The sequence below is a fragment of the Myotis nattereri genome, assembly GCF_964212035.1.
Source record: "Myotis nattereri genome assembly, chromosome: 3".
Taxonomy (NCBI): domain Eukaryota; kingdom Metazoa; phylum Chordata; class Mammalia; order Chiroptera; family Vespertilionidae; genus Myotis; species Myotis nattereri.
In genome coordinates, this window is record NC_138077.1 from 116,037,386 (window position 1) to 116,058,799 (window position 21,414).

General features: G+C 39.4%; 1 protein-coding gene and 1 pseudogene across 2 annotated transcripts in view; one reads left to right on the top strand and one right to left on the bottom strand.

The window, feature by feature from the left end:
* Positions 1-21,414, top strand: part of GCC2 (GRIP and coiled-coil domain containing 2) — an 80,197-nt gene that overhangs the window by 55,148 nt on the left and 3,635 nt on the right. The window contains exons 17-22 of the mRNA XM_081086172.1: positions 6,765-6,886; positions 10,279-10,455; positions 13,485-13,702; positions 15,473-15,667; positions 16,924-17,063; positions 19,146-19,347. Coding sequence (XP_080942298.1) covers positions 6,765-6,886; positions 10,279-10,455; positions 13,485-13,702; positions 15,473-15,667; positions 16,924-17,063; positions 19,146-19,347 — 1,054 coding nt within the window. The remainder of the gene's footprint in view (positions 1-6,764; positions 6,887-10,278; positions 10,456-13,484; positions 13,703-15,472; positions 15,668-16,923; positions 17,064-19,145; positions 19,348-21,414) is intronic.
* LOC308516902 (ornithine decarboxylase-like) lies at positions 8,316-9,430 on the bottom strand (annotated as a pseudogene). Its single transcript has 2 exons — positions 9,293-9,430; positions 8,316-8,983 (listed from the first exon to the last, which is right to left on the bottom strand). The product of its transcript is annotated as an ornithine decarboxylase-like (transcript).

A 21,414-nucleotide genomic window follows, 5' to 3' on the forward strand; every position in this document is an offset into this window, starting at 1 on the left:
CCCGCAAACCAGGCACATGCCCCCGACCGGAATCGAACCCGGGACCCTTCAGTCCGCAGGCCGACGCTCTATCCACTGAGCCAAACCGGTTTCGGCAACACAGTATATTCTTTAAATTGTTTATATCTTTCTCTATCTCTTTTTTCCACGTCCTGTAGTTTTCAGAGTACAGGTCTTTTACCTCCTTGGTTAAGTTTATTCCTAGGTATCTTAATTTTCTTGTTGCACTGGTAAATGAGTGTTTGTTTGTTTGTTTAGTTTCTCTTTCTGAGAGTTCTTTATTGGTGTATAGAAATGCCATAGGTTTCTGAGGGTTAAGTTTGTATCCTTTTACATTGCTGAATTCATTTGTTAAATCTAGTAGTTTTTTGGTGGAGTCATTAGGGTTTTCTATGTACAATATCATGTCATCTGCAAATAATGAGAGTTTTAGTTCCTCTTTTCCAATTGAGATGCCTTTTATTTCTTCTTGTCTGATCACTATGGCCAGTACTCCCAGTGCTATGTTGAATAAGAATGGTGAAAGTGGGCATCCCTGTCTTGTTCCTGTTCTTAGGGGAAATGGTTTTAGTTTTTGCCCATTGAGTATGATCTTGGCTGTCATATAATGCTTTTACTATATTGAAGTATGATCCCTCCATTCCCACTTTGCTGACAGTTTTTATCAAAAACGGATGTTGGATTTTGTCAAATGCTTTTTATGCATCAATTTATATGGTCATATGATTTTTGTCTTTCACTCTGTTAATGTGCTGCATCACATTTATTGATTTGCGGATATTGTACTGTTGAAATGTCCCCTGCAAATCACACAAGGATGCCTCAAGAAGTCGAATTAAGGAGTCACATTTATTGAAAATCCGGGACTACAAGGGGGCCATGCACTCCAAATCTCGCAGTAATTACCTAGCCCCAACACCAGATTTATATAGGCAAAAGTCACAAAGGTATTGATTACATCTCAGGGTTTGAAATGAGGAACCTGGTTTGCAAAAAAGCAGTTTACAGAAGCAGAATTGAGCAAGTTAGTTAAATTGTAGTTTTGGGTCTATGGATCACTGAATCAACGGAAACACATTGCCTGGAGCCATGGGTCTTAGGACCACTGAGTTGACAGGAACATGTTATCTGGAGCCACTGAGGAAATTTAGAGTAATTGTGCAGTCCTGGTCTTGGGACCACTGAGTCAACCGCAACACATTATCTGTAGCCACTGAAGCAATTTAGGATAATTGTGCTGTTCTGGTTCCCAGGTACAGAAGAATGTGCTTTCACAACCAATGGGATATTCAAACCACCAACAACGGAGGATTCAATCAATTGGGGTAGCATACATAAGTTCAGAAAATCAAAGTAACTTTTCTATTGTTAAACAAAGCAAATAAGTACAGAAGCCAAACAGCAGGGTTAAAGTTAAACTACAGTTTCTACCTGAGATGATTGCTACCATACTTCAGTACCAGTTTTGCATCACTGGAATAAATCCCACTTGGTCATGGTGTATGAACTTTTTCAGGTATTGCCGGATGCAACTTGCTAATATTTTGTTGAAGATTTTAGCATCTATGTTCATCAGGGATATTGGCCTGTAATTATCTTTCTTTGTAGTGTCTTTATCTGGTTTGGGATTACAGTAATGCTGGCCTCATAGAAAGAGCTTGGAAGTGTTCCTTCCTCTTTAATTTTTTTGGAATAGTTTGAAGAGGACAGGTGTTATTTCTTCTTTGAATGTTGGGTAAAACTCCCTGTGAAGCCATCCAGACCAGCCCTTTTGTTTGCTAGAAGATTTTTTATTATTGCTTCAATTTCATCAGTAGTTATTGGCCTTTCAGGTTTTCTGATTCTTCCTGATTGAGTTTTGGAAGATTGTATTTTTCTAGGAATATGTCCATTTTGTCCATGATGTCTCGTTTGTTGGAATGGAGTTGGTCATAGTATTTTGTTTCTAATCCTTTGTATTTTTGTGGGGTCAGTAGTTACTTCACCTCTTTCCTTTCTGATTTTGTTTATTTACGTCCTCTCTGTTTCTTGATGGGTCTGGCTAGAGGTTCATAAATCTTGTTTATCCTTTCAAAGAACCAGTTTTTTTTTTTTTTTTGTCTCTATGTCATTTATTTCTGCTCTGATCTTTATGATTTCCTCCCATCTACTTACTCTGAATTTTTCATGTTGCTCTCTTGTTTTGTTTCGTTTTGTTTTGTTTTTACGTAGGCCAGTAGCCCTATGAACTTCCCTCTCAGGACTGCTTTCACTGTGCCCCATAGATTTTGGATTGTTGTGTTTTCATTATTATTTGTTTCCAGGATGTTTTTCATTTCTTCTTTGATCTCTTTGGTAACTGTTTAATAGCATGCTATTTAGCCTCCATGTGATTGAATGTTTTTTAGTATTTTTATTGTACCTGATTTCTAATTTCATGCCATTGTGATCTGAGAAGATTCTTGATATGATTAAAATCTTCTTGAACTTGTAGAGGCTTACTTTGTGTCTTAACCTGAGGTCTATCTTTGAAATTTTCCTATGTACATTTGAGAAAAATACATATTCTGTAGCTTTGTGGTGAAATGTTCTGAAAATGTCAATTAATTCCATTTGATCTATTGTACTGATTAGGATTGCTGTCTCCTTGTTGATGTTTTGTCTAGAATATCTATATTGTGATGTCAATGGGGTGTTAACTTACCCTGCTATGATTGTATTGCTGTCAATCTCTCCCTTTATCCTCCAGAAGTTATTTATATATATTTAGATGCTCCTGTATTGGGTGCATATGCTTACTAGAATTATATCATCTTGTTGTATTGATCCCTTTAGTATTATGCAGTGGCCTTCATTCTCTCTTGTTATGGCCCTCACTTTGAGGTCTATTTTCTCAGACATAAGTATTGCTACCCCAGCTTTTATTTCATTTTCATTTACCTGAAGAATTTTTTCCATCCCTTAACTTTTTCTGGGTGAATCCTTTGTTCTTTGTTGAGGTTGGTCTCTTGTAGACAGTATATAGTTGGGTCATGTTTTTGTATCCATTCATTCACCCTATGTCTTTTGACTGGAGCATTTACTCCATTTACATTTAGTTATTATTGATAGGTATTTATTTATTGCAATTTTTGTTCTGTATGCCTGGGCTTCTCTATTTCTTCTTCTCATTACAGCAGTCCCTTTAGGACAGCGGTTCTCAACTTATGGGTCGCAGCCCCTTTGGCGGTTGAACGACCCTTTCACAGAGGTCGCCTAAGACCATCCTGCATATCAGATATTTTACACTACGATTCATAACAGTAGCAATATTACAGTTATGAATTAGCAACAAAAATAATTTTATGGTTGGGTCACAACATGAGGAACTCTGTTTAAAGGGCCAGAAGGTTGAGAACCACTGCTTTAGGATTTCTGTAGTGCAGGTTTGGTGATGATAAGCTCCTCTAGCCTTACTTTGTCTGGGAAGCCCCTTTTGATTTAGCTCTTCTTCTGGAGAATTATCTTGTTCTTTCTTTTGGTGGTTGTTTTTATTGTCTCCCCATTTTGGCTGTCTGGGTTTGTGACTATATTAAGTAGATCTGCTACGCCTTCCAATGTCAAATGCTGTTTCTGACTAATTAGATCAGGCAAATATTCAAAGCCTCCAGAGACCTGCCTCTACCTGCGTAATGATTGGATTCAGTTTTGAGAATCATCCACAGGTGGGGCAACAGTTTTTCCAACAGAGTGGGGAATTGCCTGGAGGTGAAATGTTATTCTCAGTCTCTTAATTGGCCTCAGAAACTCCACATGCTGCGGCAAGGGGTTTTCCAATAGGGTGGGTTAACTATCTTTTCCCCAGGAAAAAAACTGCCTGTATAGCAAATGTCTGCATCAGAAAGATGTCCTCTGCATTGTGAGGGAATCACTCAGCACAGGAAACTGGAGTGTGTGCCTTCCGAGCTCTAATCCCAGATCCCCCAACCCTGACTTCTAGTCACACAGCTCCAGTCTACTCTGCCCTCCCTTTGCCAGAAACCAAGGTGAGTGGGTGCACACGGAATTCTGTGCTTAGCCCTTTAAGAGGGTGCCTGCATTTCCAATCATCTCTCCCTAGCAGACAGCAACCCTGCTGCTTTCTGCAGCCAGATGCTATGTGGGCACCTTTCTCAGTTCTGGTGCTCTCTACTTGGGGGCCCAGCTTGGGGTTTAGACCCCAGAGGGCAACCCTCTACAGCTGAGATACCCCTTCATACCTTCAGCTGCTGTCTGTGGCAGTCCAACCAGCCCTTTCTCACCTCCGCCCTTCCACTTTCTATGTGGCCTCCACTTTCTGTCCTTGGTTATCAGGGTTCTCTCCAGCTAGTTTTCAGTTGATTATTCAGGATGGTGGGTTTTTTTAAAAATTATAATTGTAATTCCACATTGGTCCTGGGAGCATGTCTGTGCAGCATCCATTGACTCTGTAGCCAGTTTTAATCTCTGCTTTTCTTGTATTTATACAAAGAGGATACACCATACATGAAAATCTGTCTAAATTTCTAAAGGCAAATAGTGTCATTATAAAATGTATGGATAGTAAATTATTCTACCAGGTGTCAACAAATTGTCATTAGTGCCAATTTCACGCCAACAAGAATCATCACTTTGGAGTGCAGTGAAGAAAATCTTTATTCAGTGTAAACAGCTCAGTTGTGATACAGCATGACTATGACAACAGTACTGCTGTGAAGGCAGCCCTGGGAAGAGGCAACAGTTGGCCAGGCCCCTCTTCTGCTAGGCAGCTCTGTTCTGCTCCTCACTAGTCTGCTTTGCCCGGTGCTGGTCTGGTCCACTCTGTTCCAATGAGGCATTTTTGGTGGTTCAGCTTAGCCGGAGAAATGCACTCTTCAGTGGAATGGAAAAGTGTGGCCTCAGAGCCAGAGAGGAGCTGACTTATATAGAAAGGAGTCCATGCCCCTAGTTCCTCGTTAGTCTATCCTCATGCAAATGAGGACTCCAAGTCCTTGATTGGTCTAAAAGGCAATTCCTAATTGGTCAGAAAAGAGCTGTTTCTCTTTTCAGTTGGACTAGGGAAAGCCTTAGTCCAATTGGTTGAAACAGGATTCCAGGAATTCCTATAAGATAGGCTGACTCAGGTGGCAGGAGCACATGCAGGCAGACAGTTCAGTGTAGAGGCAGTTAGTTCAGGGCAGGTTTCTCCCTGATGTGCAGTTTGCATGAGGGACCCCTTTGTAGAAATGGCTGTTAGGCCTGTTTTCTACTGATTGATCTGTGGGGGGAGGGAGAGGGAGAAACATCAGTTGTTGTTCCACTTATTTATGCATTCATTGGTTGATTCTTATGTTTGCCCTGACTAGGATCGAACCCATAACCTTGATGTATTGAGACAATGCCATAACCAACTGAGCTGTCAGGCCAGGGCTAGGCTGTTTTTTATTTTTATTTTAATTTAATTTCTCTCTCTTTTTTTTAAATCTTTATTGTTGAGAGTATTACTGATGTCCCTCTTTCCCACCTTGCCCCCTCCACCTGGTTCCCACCCAGCCCCAGGCCCTCACCACCCTACTGTCTGTGTCCACAGGTAAGATCTTTGGTTAATGTCTTACCTCACCCCTTCCCCCCTTACCTCTGAGATTCATCAGTTTGTTCCAAGTTTCCATGCCTCTGGTTCTATTTTACTCATCAGTTCATTTTGTTCATTAAATTTCTTGTTCACTTTTATCGATTTATAGATTCAGTTGTTGGTAGATACGTATTTATTGCCATTTTATTGTTCATGGTTTTTCTCTTTTTTTTCTTCTTCTTCTTCCTCTTCTTAAAGAATACCCTTCAACATTTCATGTAATACTGGTTTGGTGGTGATGAACTCCTTTAGCTTTTTCTTGTCTGTGAAGCTCTTTATCTGACCTTCAATTCTCAATGAGAGTTTTGCTGGGTAGAGTAATCTTGGTTGTAGGTCCTTGTTATCATCACTATGAATATTTCTTGCCACTCCCTTCTGGCCTGCAAAGTTTCTGTTGAGAAATCAGCTGACAGTTGTATGGATGCTCCCTTGTAAGTAACTAACTGCTTTTCCCTTGCTACTTTTAAGATTCTCTCTTTGTCTTTTGCCCTTGGCATTTTAATTATGTTGTGTCTTGGTGTGGTCCTCTTTGGATTCCTTTTGTTTGGGGTTCTCTGTGCTTCACCTACACCAAGATCTTCTAGGCTTATACTTTAAAATTTGAGCCATTTAGCCACCAGGAGCCCTTCTTAATAGGTATCTTCTTTCTCCGTCCACACAGGGAATAAAACAGGGTAGATGCATATCTCTAGTTAGACAAAATTACATCATTCAAAATCTTTTAAAAAGTGTAAGACCAAGCACAATTTTTAGCCAAAGTTAATAATTAAAGGCTAAAAGGTGTTAGCCATTGTCCTCATTTTCAAAAACAAGTTGTCATCTTAATGCATTACTCTCTGAAAGACAATAGAGGATCATGTTACAATAGAAAATGTGCCCAGCCATCGTTGCTCAGTGGTTGGGAGTCAACCTATGAACCAGGAGGTCACGGTTCAATTCCCAGTCAGGACACATGCCTGGGTTATGGGTTCAATCCCCAGTGTGGGGTATGCAGAAGGCATCCAATCAATGATTCTTTCTCATCATTTATGTTTCCTTCTCTCACTCCACCTCCCTTCCTCTCTGAGATCAATAAAAAATATATGTGTGTATATCTATGTATATATATATATATATATATTTTTTTTTTTTTTAAGAAAATGCAATAGAAAATTTTTCTCTCTTTTAAATATTATAGGTGGAACAAGCTGCTATAACCTCTGAATTTGAAAGCTACAAAGTCCGAGTTCATAATGTTCTGAAACAACAGAAAAATAAATCTGCCTCTCAGGGTGAAACTGAGGAAGCTAAACAAGAAAGGTAAAGTCTGAATTATAGGAAACATGCAGGGTTTTTCTCCCCATGGCACATTCTTCACCCAGTAGGTTGAAAATCCTACTTTGATTTCTTTTGACTGGTATTTTACATGTAATCAACAACGAGGAAGGTATTGGCTTCACTGTGTTCCAGACAGCAGCAGGGAAAGATCACTGTGAAAAGCACTGTTACAAACTCAAAAATATGTGTAAAGGAAACAGTGAAACCAGGCTACAGGCTTTGAAATACAGGCATAATATTTTCACCTTGCAGTAGAATCTGGTCATAGTGAAACAGAGATGAAGTTACATTGTAAGTTTCCCAATCTTGAAAGTTTAGAAATACAAGAATAAAAAGGTTTCCACGATATACTTATTTCACAAGTTTTAAATTAAGTACTAAATTTTTGGTCTAGAATTGGATTTTCTTAAGTTTATGATCATCTCAGTTACTACTTCAATAGTGTATTGTTTAATGCTTTCCTAAAACTAGCATACTTTTGTAAATTATTTTAAAATATGCTAGGAATAAATGATAGGGCATTCTACAGCATGTGTATTTTCTTTTTAAAAGTAGAAGTTCATTGTTAAAGCAGTTTTACATCTGACTCTTACTGTTCCAAATAGAACTAAATATCCTGCAGTATTTGTATGTTTTTGCTTGTATTAATTTTTGTTTAGGTGTCCATTAAAAATAGCAACTATAGGATGAAAATGATGAGATATTTTCTCTATCAATAGCTCATCTTAAAGCTAAAGTTGAATATTTACACAATATAAACATGTCACCATTTCCAAGACTTGACTTTTTTTTTTTTTAAATATATTTTATTGATTTTTTACAGAGAGGAAGGGAGAGAGATAGTTAGAAACATCGATGAGAGAGAAACATCTATCAGCTGCCTCCTGCACACCCCCCACTGGGGATGTGCCCGCAACCCAGGTACATGCCCTTGACCGGAATCGAACCTGGGACCCTTCAGTCCACAGGCCGACGCTCTATCCACTGAGCCAAACCGGTTTCGGCCAAGACTTGACTTTTTAATTGTGCCAGAATTTGCGGTTCACATTATTTTAATATGAGTGTTATATGTTCCTTCTACTTTCTTTTTCTTTTTTTCAATGCCTAATTTCCAAAGTGCTTTATTGTTAAAACAGGTCACAAGACTAAGCCTTGGGCCAGTTCTGCCAATGCATAAGCTACAAATGCTTGCCTGGCAGCTAAGGGGCGCTCTCATAGCATGTTTGAGAATTGAATAAAAATCCATATAAAACAAACATCCATATAGTTTCCATAGGAACACAGATAAGTGTGACCCCATCACCTAGGCCTTCCACCTTGTTCCATCTGTGCCAACCCCACTTACAAAGACATTTCAAACTAGCAATCATTAAGTTAATGGTCCCCCCCCCCCAGAATCCCTTAAGTCAAGCTATAGTCGCATAACAGTTACAAGAATGGCTTCTACATTAATGCGAGCTGATATGCAGGCTGCTGGGAGGCGTTCCATCCCACTCTCCCAGGCGCAGGACACAGGTAGGGTGCCGGCATCCTCCTCTGCCTTGGGCGGGAAGTCTCGGTTCTGGACTTGCTGCATCAGTTGCCATGTCGGCCCTGACATCACATAATAGATAGTCAGCCTCTGAAATTCATTAAAAGTAGAAGCAGCAGCCATGGTGTAAGCACCCATGTTTTCAAAGAGCATCCAGTCTCCCACGTGCATCTCGGACAAGCCACAATGCTCAAAGATGCGATTGAGGCCATCACAGATGGGTCCCCAGATGCTGGATGAGTAATACTTCTCATCTGGTTTAGGCCTCTTCTGCAGAAGGGGCTTCATGTGTGCATAGGCGTAGAGGATGCAATTACATGATCCCTGTACTCCATCATTCTCATAATACATAAAGTTTTTCTTGCTCAACTCATCTTCATCATCAGAGCCTGTTTGTTCTTTAAGACCAGTTTTTTGGCAATGATATTAACTGCAAGTATGAATGCTGATGCAACATAGTACCTGCCTGGCTCAGTTACTAGTGTCACTCCCGAGTCTGATGGAAAATACTTGTCCAGCTCTGGGTTGATTACACAAACCAGCTTTGCCTTTGATGTGCCCTGGCAGCTTTCATCAGCTCAACTTCACTATCGAAAGTCATCATCTAGACTCTGTTATTGGCAGCATATTTAATCTGAGACGCTTGTTTACAAGGGTTTGCATAGGTGATCCTCTCTGGAGACACCTCAAGACTCTGCACCAACTGTATTTCAGTCTTGCTGGCACAGTCCAATCCCATCCGGATGGCGGCTAGGGTCTTCACTATGGTCCTGCTGTCATTGCATTTGACTGCATAATGGGGCGACCCGAGGAAGAGCTTTTAGCCATCTCAGATGTTTCTTTAGAATGTCTCCCACGTCTGCAACATAGAAGGCATCCTTATCATCGGAATAAGAGAATTCATTAATTTTTTGGTCCAGAATGTCCTTGGCAGTAAAGCCCTCATCAAGGAAATGGCAGTCAAACTCTTCATTGCTAATGTTGTTCGTGTTCATGGTTTCTGGATGTTCCAAAATGCAACACAAAGGAAAATGAAGAGATGGGACTTAGGAAATTACTGCCAGCTGTTCACAAACACAGCTCTCCAGGAATTTCCAGTCCACGGGAGATGGGTTCTCTCAGTGCAGCCGTGGGAATGTCCTCAGAACACAAGACGCCTCACGCTGATCCCATGGAGCTGCTGTGCAGAGCACGCGGGACCACTGGCCTCGCTCCCTCCCCCGCCAGACCACTTGCCCGAGTGGCGAGTGGCTCTGGAGCACTGGCAGAGGGGTGGCAGCAGAGGCTGAGGGGACTGACCCCTTCTACTTTCTTATACATTACTTAAAAAAAAAAGAAACTAATCACTATAGTGTACTGTACTAGTTGTGGTAGAATTACTGGTTGGAATTCGAGATCTAGCTACAAAGTCCAAGTTCTCCAGGGACTTTCTTTCTCCAAGTACTTTTTTGTTTGTTTTTCTCCAAGGACTTCTTTAACTATAACTTGATCTAACCTACCATTCTCATAATGATTAACTTAGAACTGTGTTATTTTTTTTTCTTTTTAAATTAATGGCATAGTCCTACAACATAAAATATGTTATTTTGATGCCTTGTAATGGTCTGCCCCTTTTGAATATGAAACTTATTAGTTTAAACCTGAAGTGCCTGAGATCTAAAATCTGACAATGTCTTTTGCATCATATTTAACTCTAGTCTCTGAATTCTTCTGATTATTTTATTTACTTTAGAATCATCCATAATAATAGCAAAAGTCTGACATTGAAAGATTAAAAGTAAAATTTTAATCATGTTCACTTCTTTCAAAAATATTTTAAACTGTTTATTTCTGTTTATTTTAGAGAACACCTGGAAATGCTGGTTGACCAACTAAAGATCAAATTACAAGATACCCAAAATAATTTACAGATCAATGTGTCTGAACTTCAGACATTACAGTCTGAACATGATACTCTGCTAGAAAGGCACAACAAGATGCTGCAGGAAACGGTGTCTAAAGAGGCAGAACTCCGGGAAAAGTACGGTCGCTAACAGCACTAACAGTGTTTGTCCCAAGCAGCAAAATATTTCTGCCTTTGAAGTTTCTATCTTAAAACTCTCCCTTTGGTTATTTTTGTTCTTAGCTTGTTTAAGAGAAAGTATTCATTCAATACTCTGTCTTTCCTGTAGCCTTCATGGCCAGAATGTTTCCTTAAAAAAAACCCAAAAAAACACTACCCTGCTACCATGTGTCAAATTACAAGTATTTTTTTCTTTCTCTTTAGAGGAAAACATGTAAAAAAATAGCTGCTAAAAAGAATATGCAACCTCTACCTTTGCAGCTCTGTCTTCAACTTGTTACTTTTGTTAATCAGTATAAATAGACATTAGGGGTATTGGCAGAAAAGTAGATTGTTGTAAACAAGGAACTTTGAATTCTTGTCATAAAGAAATTGAGTGGTAATGTTAGTTGTATCCTAGGTTGAGGAAAAGGATTCTTCATTGAGTGTCTTTCATCAAAGATACTTTATGTATCTCAAATGTGTTTATAATACATGCCCAATTGTATACTAATCTTAAAAGTTAAAGCATTTTTTTTTTTTGGCTTTTTAATCTTTTAACAGTGTGATTTATGTATGTTAATTTCATAAATCAAAAGTTTCAGGAAAGATCTATCAATTTTCTAACTATCACCAGGGTTTACCATGAGGTTAGTTTATGTTATAATGATGTGTATACTTGATGTTTACTTCAGAAATTTCCAACACTTATTCTTTACTCTAGAAAAGTTAATGCTAACTATATTGCTAACACAAATAAAGTGCAAGTGATGCCTCTGAAGTAATTCAGTCATTCCATACATGTTTTTGAGCACCTACTATGTGCCAGTCACTTTTCTAAGTGCTGGACAGTGTTCATAGCATTTTGAGATATTTATAGGGGTCTTCCCCAAAAATATGAAAAACTAATGATATTATTGACCTAGCCAGGTAGTTCAGTTGATATATTGACCCAGTACATCAAGGTTGTGTGTGCGATCCCTGGTCATGGCACATACAAGAGGCAACCAATGAATGCATGAATAAGTGGAACCAGAAATCGATGTCTCTCTCTCTCTCTTCCTCTAATGATATTGTGCTGTCTGTGCCCTAGCCCAAACAAATAGCCTTTTCTTTATATATTCTCTGTTTTAAACATTTTAATATTCATACTTTACTGTATGAGAATTTTTTAAGTGGTAGAGGAATAAATAGAGACCTAATTAATATAAACACCCCAGTAACAGCTGGGACAAGAACAGAGGACTTTCATCATCATCATCATAGTTGTTCCAGTTCCAGGTGTGACTTAAACTTCTACCTCTCTCAAACAGGCAGATTCAGAAGTGTCACTGACACCATCTGAAAACCCTAGTTCTAAAATGCAGCTTTTATCTTCCTTAGAAAATTATTATGATAGCTAATCGTTCTTTCTTTACTTCCTTGATACATATTAAACAAAATTCTTGCAGGAAAAATGCAGGGTTAAGGGGTAGCATATATATTATCATTCTTTAAACTCATTAATTGATATGAATTTGGCAATTAAGATACCTTTCTGGCCCTAGCTGGTGTGGCTCAGTTGGTTGGAATGTTGTCCCATGCACCAAAGGGTCTCAGGTTTGATTCCCGGTCAGGGCACATACCCAGGTTGCGAGTTTGATCACCAGTCGGGGTGCATATGGGAAGTGATCAGGGTTTCTCTCTTACGTCAATGTTTCTTTCTCTCTCTCTCCTCATTCCTCTCTCTCTCTAAAAATCAATAAAAACATATTTTCAGGGTCACGGGCTCAATTCTCATCAAGGGCACGTCCCTCCTCTGTTGCAGGCTCAATCCCTGGCCCCAGTTGGGGCATATGTGGGAGGCAGCCAATCGATGCATCTCTCTCACAGATGGATGTTTCCCTCTCTGTCTCTCCCCCTCCCTTCTATTCTCTGTAAGAACCAATGGAAAAAATATCCTCAGGTGAGGATTGATAAAACAAGCACCTTTTCTGAAGCATGATTCTTTATTGCATATGTCCCTCTTTAGCAACTAAATCTTGTTTTAAAACCGTATATGGTGTCCATATGTGTAACACATACAAAAGAGATTTTGGAAAGCTACATGCTCGACCATTAATGAATTTTACCCCTGGAGTTGGGGTTTTACACTGTAGGGGTAGGGAGGTGTGAATAAAAAGAGGGATTTAACTGTTTTTCTATAATTGCTTCTGTATTGTTTGAATTTTTATGGTAGTGTACTTGTGGATCCCTTGTGTAAAAAAAAAAATAATGTTTTGTTTTACCAACGTCAAACATAGAACATCAATACTACAACTCAGCTATTAAAAATAGTAGTTTCCAAATAGTAGGTCCCTTACTAGTATCAGTCTGACTACATAAAAATCACATGGAAAACTGCTAAAAGTAGGCAACTTCTAGGATTACCTTTGGATATTGTGATTCAGTGGCTCGAGGAAGAGAACCAGATGCCTGTATTTTTAATTGGGTACCTGGGTGCAGGGAAATTCAGAAGCGGTTATAGTAAGCTAAGTCTTTGTGTTTCGGAGTGTCATGTTAATTCGCTCAGAAGGCGATGCTTTCCTTTAAGGCTTTCCTTATGAATCAAAAGAGTGTTCTTTTTGTGTGTTTTGGGGATAATCGAAAAATACATTAATCCTGTATTTGTTTGAGCTACCACATAAGATAACCTAAAGTGCACTAATTAAAAGTATAATATTTATGCCCTAAATATAGTGCTTTTTTCTGCTAAACTATGAAGGAAGTTTCTCATCTAAACCATACAACATAGTTCCTCAACCAAGGTTCCTCTCTGAACTAGGGAACATAGACTAGGATTTGAACTAGATGACAGCCAGTGTCATTTCTCCCCAGGTTGTTACACAGCTAGTCCCATCTTAGATGCATAGGAGAGAAGTTCATTCCTATCTCAGGGCTAATTCTCTTGCAGGGCCCAGTTAAGAAAGGCTGAGTCAGCATCTTAAGTTGAAAGATCTCATATGAATTACGTGCCTGTCACCCTTCAGGTTATGTTCAATACAATCAGAGAACATGATGATGAAGTCTGAACATGCACAAACTGTGAGTCACCTGACATCCCAGAATGAGGTCCTTCGCAGCAGCTTCCGAGATCAAGTGAGGCACTTGCAGGACGAGCACAGAAAGACAGTGGAAACTTTGCAGCAACAGCTCTCCAAGGTGGAAACTCAGCTTTTCCAGCTTAAGAGTGAATCGACCACAAAAAGTATGTATGTACACATGGAAACAATCATTGTTTATATTCTCATGTATTTATGTCACTCAAATACATTCTTCAAAAATTCTTAAGAAAATAGAAAATTTACTAGGTGACAGCCAGTATTGATTCTGTGATTAATGAATTTTAGATTTGCTCACAGAGAAGATATTGGAACCATTCTTGATTGTGCTTAAACCAGCCTATGTAACCAGAGAATATTGATTTTCATGTATTTGTCAACCTCCATGTAATAGAGGATTTCCTTTCTCTGACTCCAACATACTGTGTAGTCTCATGACCTGTCAGATTTAAATGTTCACTGGATTTGTTTGGTGTTATTCACTAGTCATCAAAATGTATGTATTTCTTAATTAGAAATATTAAGAGAGCAAGAGGCTTGAAAACACTCAAGCAGCACTGAACTTACAGGGATGGTTGGCCAATACCGCTCTTCCCTCTCAAGTTTCTGATTAGTTGGAGTTTTAGTTCAGCCAAACCCAGTAGCAGTCTACTTTCTGGAAGAGATGGAAATATGTCAGCCCAAATGAGGCTACATTTTAGTATTAAGTATCAGTTTCATACTTAACACTGTTTCCCATGGAAAAATGTCATCAGTTAAAAGTCACTCATCAGGGTCAGAAACCAGCTTTTAAGAAAACGTAACATATGCCAAGAATCAGCACAGGAAGTAATCAGCCAGGGAAACATGGGTTGCATAAGAGATTGTAGTCTAAGAATCAGCAGTAGAATAGCAGTTAGGAAAATATCAGAAATCCAGGAAAATGCCTCAACAAATGTATCCAGAGGGCTAATGTTTGAAAGAAAATGGGAGGCCACCAAGCCAGCATGTCTCAGTGGTTGGTCGTTGACCCATGAACCAGGAGATCACAGTTTGATTCGTGGTCAGGGCACATGTCCGGGTTGTGGGCTCAATCCCCAGTGTGGATTGATCAATAGTTCTCTCTCATCATTGATGTTTCTATCTCTCTCTCTCCCTCTCCCTTCCTCTCTGAAATCAACAAAAATATATTAAAAGAAAATGGGAGGCAACTTCATGGAATGGGAAATAAGTGAAATTTGAAGTTAAAAAACCTGGGTTAGAATTCTGGTCCCTGACCCAGCTCTGAGACCCTGGGCAAAGTCATTTACTTTCTCTGAACTTCAGGTTTCTTGGGATCGATAATGTGATGTGTTTGAAAGTGTCTTACCAACCGTATGTTTCTTTGCAAGTGTTCACTACCAGCAAGCAGGAGAGCCTTGCCCGTGAATTAGTGCTGATTAGTTCCCTGTCCAGAACTCTAGGTTCTTCTTGCCTGAACACTGAGCAGACAATGGTAGGAATCAGTAGAGGTATAAGGGCAGTGATCAACAAGAACATTTGCTGAGCAGACGTCAGCAAGTCTGTTGTGTCAGAAAGTATGCAGCCAGCTGAAATACCTAATCCTCAAAAATAGCTGGAATCTAGTTTTAGAATTTCTACCAATGTTGAGGTCTCTATGTTGTGAGCTTTGTTTTATCTAATAGTTTATCATATCTAACTAGTAGTAATTAATTTATAGCTTCTGCTGAAATGACTAAGTGTGGTTACAAGTTCAGTTTTTAGGACTATTTTAGAAATTATTTTTTATACATCATTTACTTTTTATTCTATTTATTCAAATTCCTTGTCATATCATCTGACATTCCTAGGATCATTTTAATTTTATTGTGTATCTCTGTTAATGCTGAATTTATCAATTTTGAACCCTCTCTCGCTTCCCCTTTAAAAAAAAAAAGGCCCAGTTTCTTTCCACCAACCTGTGAAGAACCTTCGAGAAAAGAGAAACACAGACCTCCCCCTGCTGGACATGCATTGTATAACCCGGGAGGAGGGAGAAGGGATGGAGACCACTGATACAGAGTCTGTATCTTCCACTGGCACTCACACGCAGTCTTTAGAGCAACTTCTTAATTCTCCCGAAACTAAACTTGGTACGTTTCTCTTTTTAAATATGTTTTTATTTAATTTTACTGTCTTGTCTAATCAATATTACTCAAAATTACAAATGCTTTTATATCTACTCCAGTAAAATTTCTTTCAGTGTTCCACCCGTTTTCAAATGGAAAACTTTCCTGCAGGATGAAGGAACAAAAAAATTGCTTAATTAAAATTAGTCCTGCCTAAGCTTGAGCCAGAAATAGATAGCTGGAAGTTCTAAGGTAGTATTACAAAGTATGATATTCTCTCACCATTCTAAGAAACAATTTTATTCCTCTCGATAAAGCAGTAGTGCTAAATTTGCCTTCTTCCATATACTAGTGAAGGTGTGGTATATTTTTCTTACCTATAATGAATACTAACTAATGTTCACAATTCAGGGGGAATCTATCATCTTTCTGAAGTTTCAGGATCTGGAGTCCTTGATTATCCACAATCATTGATTATGATGTGGGTAGAGGCTGTACTCCTGGTTCCTTAAGTGAAGTTAATAGTGGTGAGATGGAAGCATCACTATAGAGTGGCACTAGACCCTAGAATCAGACTTGGCTTTGTGATTTTGCCAAAATTACTTGTTGACTCTAAGCTTTTTTCAAAATTTGTAAAATTTGAAGAATAATAACTACTCCACCTCATATAAAATTCTTGAGGCGCCATGATATGAGTGATCAGTAAATGTTACTACTTCATTTATAAGTAAAAGGACACAAGCTCAAGATAGAAGAGGTTGAGTGATAAAACTAATAAAATGATTTATAGCCGAAACCGGTTTGGCTCAGTGGATAGAGCGTCGGCCTGCGGACTGAAGGGTCCCAGGTTTGATTCCGGTCGGGGGCATGTGCCTGGGTTGCGGGCACATCCCCGGTGGGAGATGTGCAGGAGGCAGCTGATCGATGTTTCTCTCTCATCGATGTTTCTAACTCTCTACCTCTCTCCCTTCCTCTCTGTAAAAAATCAATAAAATATATTTTTTTTAAAAATGATTTATAAATAAAAGCCTAATAAATTGCAGAATTGGGGCTCATAGAACTTATGTGTAATTAGGTTATATGCCTTACAACAGAGATTGTCTTTGTTACATTTAACATGTAAGTTTTTAACTCTTTTATGATGACTAGAGGAATGGCAAAGAAAGTGGACCTATGTAATATTGCAGGGCAAAATATCTGTACTAAGATATTTCTCTTATTTAGAATCTTCATCTGTAATCTTGATTTTGAAAATTAATTACTGGAACAACATCTTACAGAGCCTCCTTTGTGGCATGTTGAATTTACCAAAGAAGAATTGATGCAAAAGCTCAGTTCCACAACAAAAAGTGCCGATCACTTAAATGGCCTGCTTCGGGAAACGGAAGCAACCAATGCAATCCTTATGGAGCAAATTAAGGTAAGGCTCAAAAACTGCCAAAGAAAATGCAATTTGGGTGTCTTGGCCCTCTACACACACTTATCTAAGTTTAAAAATTCACAGATCAGGTGTATCCATAACATCTTGATTCCTAATGGTATTACATTCCCGAAATCAAGAAATATTAATTGCTTTTATATCTATTATATAAATACTATTTTAACTCCTACTTTTTCTAAGAAACGTAATAGATTTAGAATGTAGACATATGTTCACAAGTCATTATTCTACATGTACTTAAATAAAACTTAAATGGGTATTTAAAGATAAACCATGGAGCATTTCTTATTCAGATTATTCTGCTATTTATGGCACTAAACTACTTTCCACAGATGGTAAAATAGCATAGGGAGTTTTTCCTCCTTTAAAGACACCAGAAATGTATAGGAACAAGGTATATTGTGGAGCAGTTGAGGATTACACAAATTATATAGTCCACCCTAGCTCAATGGTATATAGACTCTCTAAATATTGTCATACTACTTGTTGAGTAGTTCTCATGAGCCAGGCCCTGGGTTTTTAACATTTAGCAAGAATAGCATTTAGTGAGAACCACCAGACCTTTACCCTTGTCCTTTCTAACAAAAGCACTGAAGAGAACACCTGACGCTGATAAATGGTGGAGCAAAATTCCAACCCCTGGCTTTCCAAGAAACACATGCTTCTGCCTGTGCCATGCAGGACCACCAGTTGTCCTTGTCAAAATAACTTTTTTAATGCCAAGTTATTCAGTTATTTGCAGTACATCTATATATGTAAAAGGCTAATATGCTAAGTGTCCGACCATTTGACCGGTAGCTATTACACACACTGACCACCAGGGGGCAGACGCTCAACACACAGGCATGGAAACATGGAACAGACTGATGAATCTCAGAGGGAAGGGGGGAGGGCAGAAAGAGATTAACTAAAGATCTTATATGCATACTAGAGGCTCGGTGCACGGATTTATGCACCAGTGGGATTCCTCAGCCTGGCCTGCAGGGATCGGGCCGAAACCAGGTCTCCAACTTCCCCCGAGGGGTCCCAGATTGCAAGAGGAAGCAAGCCAGGCCAAGGGATCCCACCAGTGCATGAATCCATGCACCAGGCCTCTGTTTAAATATATTATGACATCCCATTACTAACTATTTTCGTATGCATCTCTATTAAAAAATAAATAAAAAAAAACATTTCCCCACATAGTCAAAATATTATCACATCTAACAAATCACTAATCCCGTGAACCTAAGTGACTATTTATATTTTTATTTCCACAAATACACATTCTCATATGATTTCTTAGACCTTATTGTCACTTTTCTAAAATGGCCCTGGGTTTTAGGACAGAGTTGGCTAACTTTCCTGGAATAACCTATAAAATGATGAACTAAAACAATATATATTTTTTTTGTTTCAACCCAGAAATATTCCTCAAAGACTAACATTCTACCATCTTCTTCATATCTTTTGCTCCATTTTCCTTGTATTTTAGATTATCTTGGACTCCAGAATTTTCACTCTATCCTAAAATAAACTTTATTTTTCGTGAAATGCTGTTCATCATGTAAACTTAATTTTATTGTGTGCATCTTAACTTCTGGGGGTTCTGGGAGCAGGGCAGAGAAAGGGGTTGGTGGTGGATACAGATGTTCACTCAGCCCCTGCTCTTAGACTGGCTTGCACTCCTTAAAATGTGTTTAGCAACCCAAAGCCCTGAGCCCTCTGGCTTAGTTTCTATAGAGAGTACACAGGTAGAGGGAACATCTGGTACTAACCTACATAGACTTTATGTAGTCCTCAGTTTCCATTGTAACCTGTACTTCTGAGGCAGGAGATTCTCTGTGTTTCTGTGGAATCCATTCTCTCCTCTTTGTCTTTGGTACTTGGTCAGCAGCTGGTCTCCCATTTTCTGGGACTTTCTTGATATTTCTCATCTACATTTTTCTCCTCTCCTAGGCTCTCCATTATTGTCATTTTGGGGGCATGACAGGGGGAAGAGAAGAAAAATGCATGTGTTCAGTCTGCCATGTTTAACCAGAGCTCCTAAAACCCACTTTTAAGTCATTTCTCTAATACTAGCTTCTCAAAAGTGAAGTTAGAAGATTGGAAAGAAATCAAGAGCGAGAGAAGTCCGTAGCTAACCTGGAGTACTTGAAGAATGTCTTGCTACAGTTCATTTTCCTAAAACCAGGTAGTGAAAGAGAGAGGCTTCTTCCTGTCATAGACACAATGTTACAGCTCAGCCCTGAAGAAAAGGGAAAACTTGCTGCAATTGCTCAAGGTATGTGAAGCAAAGTCTTAAAACTTGTTTTATGACTTACACTAAATGTTGTCTTATGGTTGAGACTTTGTGTGTATACTTAAAATCTTTTTCTTAACACTATGACTTAAAATTATAACTTTTAAATCTTGTTTATTGATGTTTCTCACCCTCTCCCTCTTCCTTCCTCTCTCTAAAATGAACATATCCTAGTTTGTCCAACGGTTGTGGGTTATTGTTAAGCTCATAAAATGAACATATCCTCAAGTGAGGGTTTGAAAAAAAAAAGACACATCAGAATACATTGAATTTAGTAAGAATAAGAATTATTTCTTAAAACTCTCTAGGTATATGTATGGATATTGATTATTTGTCTGACTGTGTCAGTTCCTAATATAAAATGTCTTTTTTTTTCCTATGGGTTTAGGTCACAAATATTTGAGAAGCATTAGTTTAGGGAATAAGGTTATCCAACTCTGATAAGTGACATTAAAATCCTTATTATAAACACCTCTTAAGGGCCCAGCTTGCACCCCAAGCAAGTGTTATGAGCTCCTGTTTGCTGCCTGTTACATCTCTATATAAGTAACACAACATAAAGTGCCACATTCGTCCCAAAAATGTGACATGAAGAAGACACTGCTGAGAAAATATTGTCACTCTACTTGCAATGTAAATGTTAACTCAGCTTGCTCCCTGCTTCTCAGATCCCAGCACAACTCACAGATTGCAGTTCACTTGAGATACAACTTGTGATAAATCAGCTCTGCTCTCCAGATATGTTAATTACATAGTACTTCCCTGTGCAAAACTGGAATCTCAGCTCTGCTGCTCTGGCCAGAACTAAAAGTTGCTTCTGTACATCTTTACTCCCTAACTAGGTTATCATTTACAGAACTGTATATTGTTACTTATATACCAAGGTCCAACATTGTGTACACATAAAGAGGAAAAAGTCCAACAAACACAATGGGGAAAAATGCAAAGACTCTCATAAGCTTTTTTTTTTAATCCTCACCTGAGGATATATTTTTATTGATTTGAGAGAGAGAGGGGAAGGAAGAGAGAGAGAGAAACATCCATCAGTTGCCTCCACACACAGGGGATCGAACCCACAACCTGGGCATGTGCCCTCACAGAAATCGAACCCTTGACCCTTCAGTGCACGCTGACATACTCACTGTAAGTGCCTGGTTGGATCTGTAGAGGCTATAGAACCTTATCAGAACAGAATAATTGCTCAGGGCAAGAGCAAAGGCACCATATCTTAGCTTGGCTCTGCTCTGGTTACTTACTTGAGATGAATAGCTGCCAGGAATATTGACAGAGCAGGGACATGCCAGATCTGAGAACACAGATTGAGTTTTATTGTGTCACAAGACCTATACTCAGAGTATATCATTTATTCCAGATGAACACACAATAATCTCTGCATTTTGTATTGGGAAATGTGTACAGTCTCCTAGCTCTCATTGTTCCTGGGAGCAAAGCCACGTCCTCTGATGGGAGAAAGCAGAGTCAGTGCCCAGTTATCTATCCCTAAATAAAGAGCTTTCTAGAAGCTCTACTTGCAGATTGTGGAAGACAGACTTCTACAAGGCCTCCTGCCCCATTAATCGCTCCTCCATGTATCTGTGCCTTTATGTAATCCTCTCCCCTTAAATGGCCAGTAAGCTGGCCTGGTGACCAATCTCCCATGTCCTCCCTGGCCTTGATAGTGCAGCGGTGGGGTCTCTCAGCCTGGCCTGTTCCCTCTCGCAATCTGGGACCCCTCGGGATGTCAGAGAGCCAGTTTCAGCCCGACGGCAGAACAACCAGTCGCTATGATGCGCGCTGGCCACTAGGGGGCAGACGCTCAATGCGGGAGCTGCCCTCTGGTGGTCAGTGTGCTCCCACAGGGGGTACACCACTCAGCCAGAAGCTGGGCTCACGGTTGGTAAGCGCAGTGGCAGTGGCGGGAGACTTTCCCACCTCTGCAGCAGCGGTAAGGATGTCCGACTTAAGCCGTTAGACAACCCCTGAGGGCTCCCAGACTGCAAGAGGGTGCAGGCCAGGCTGAGGGACGCCCCCACCCCCTGCATGAGTAAA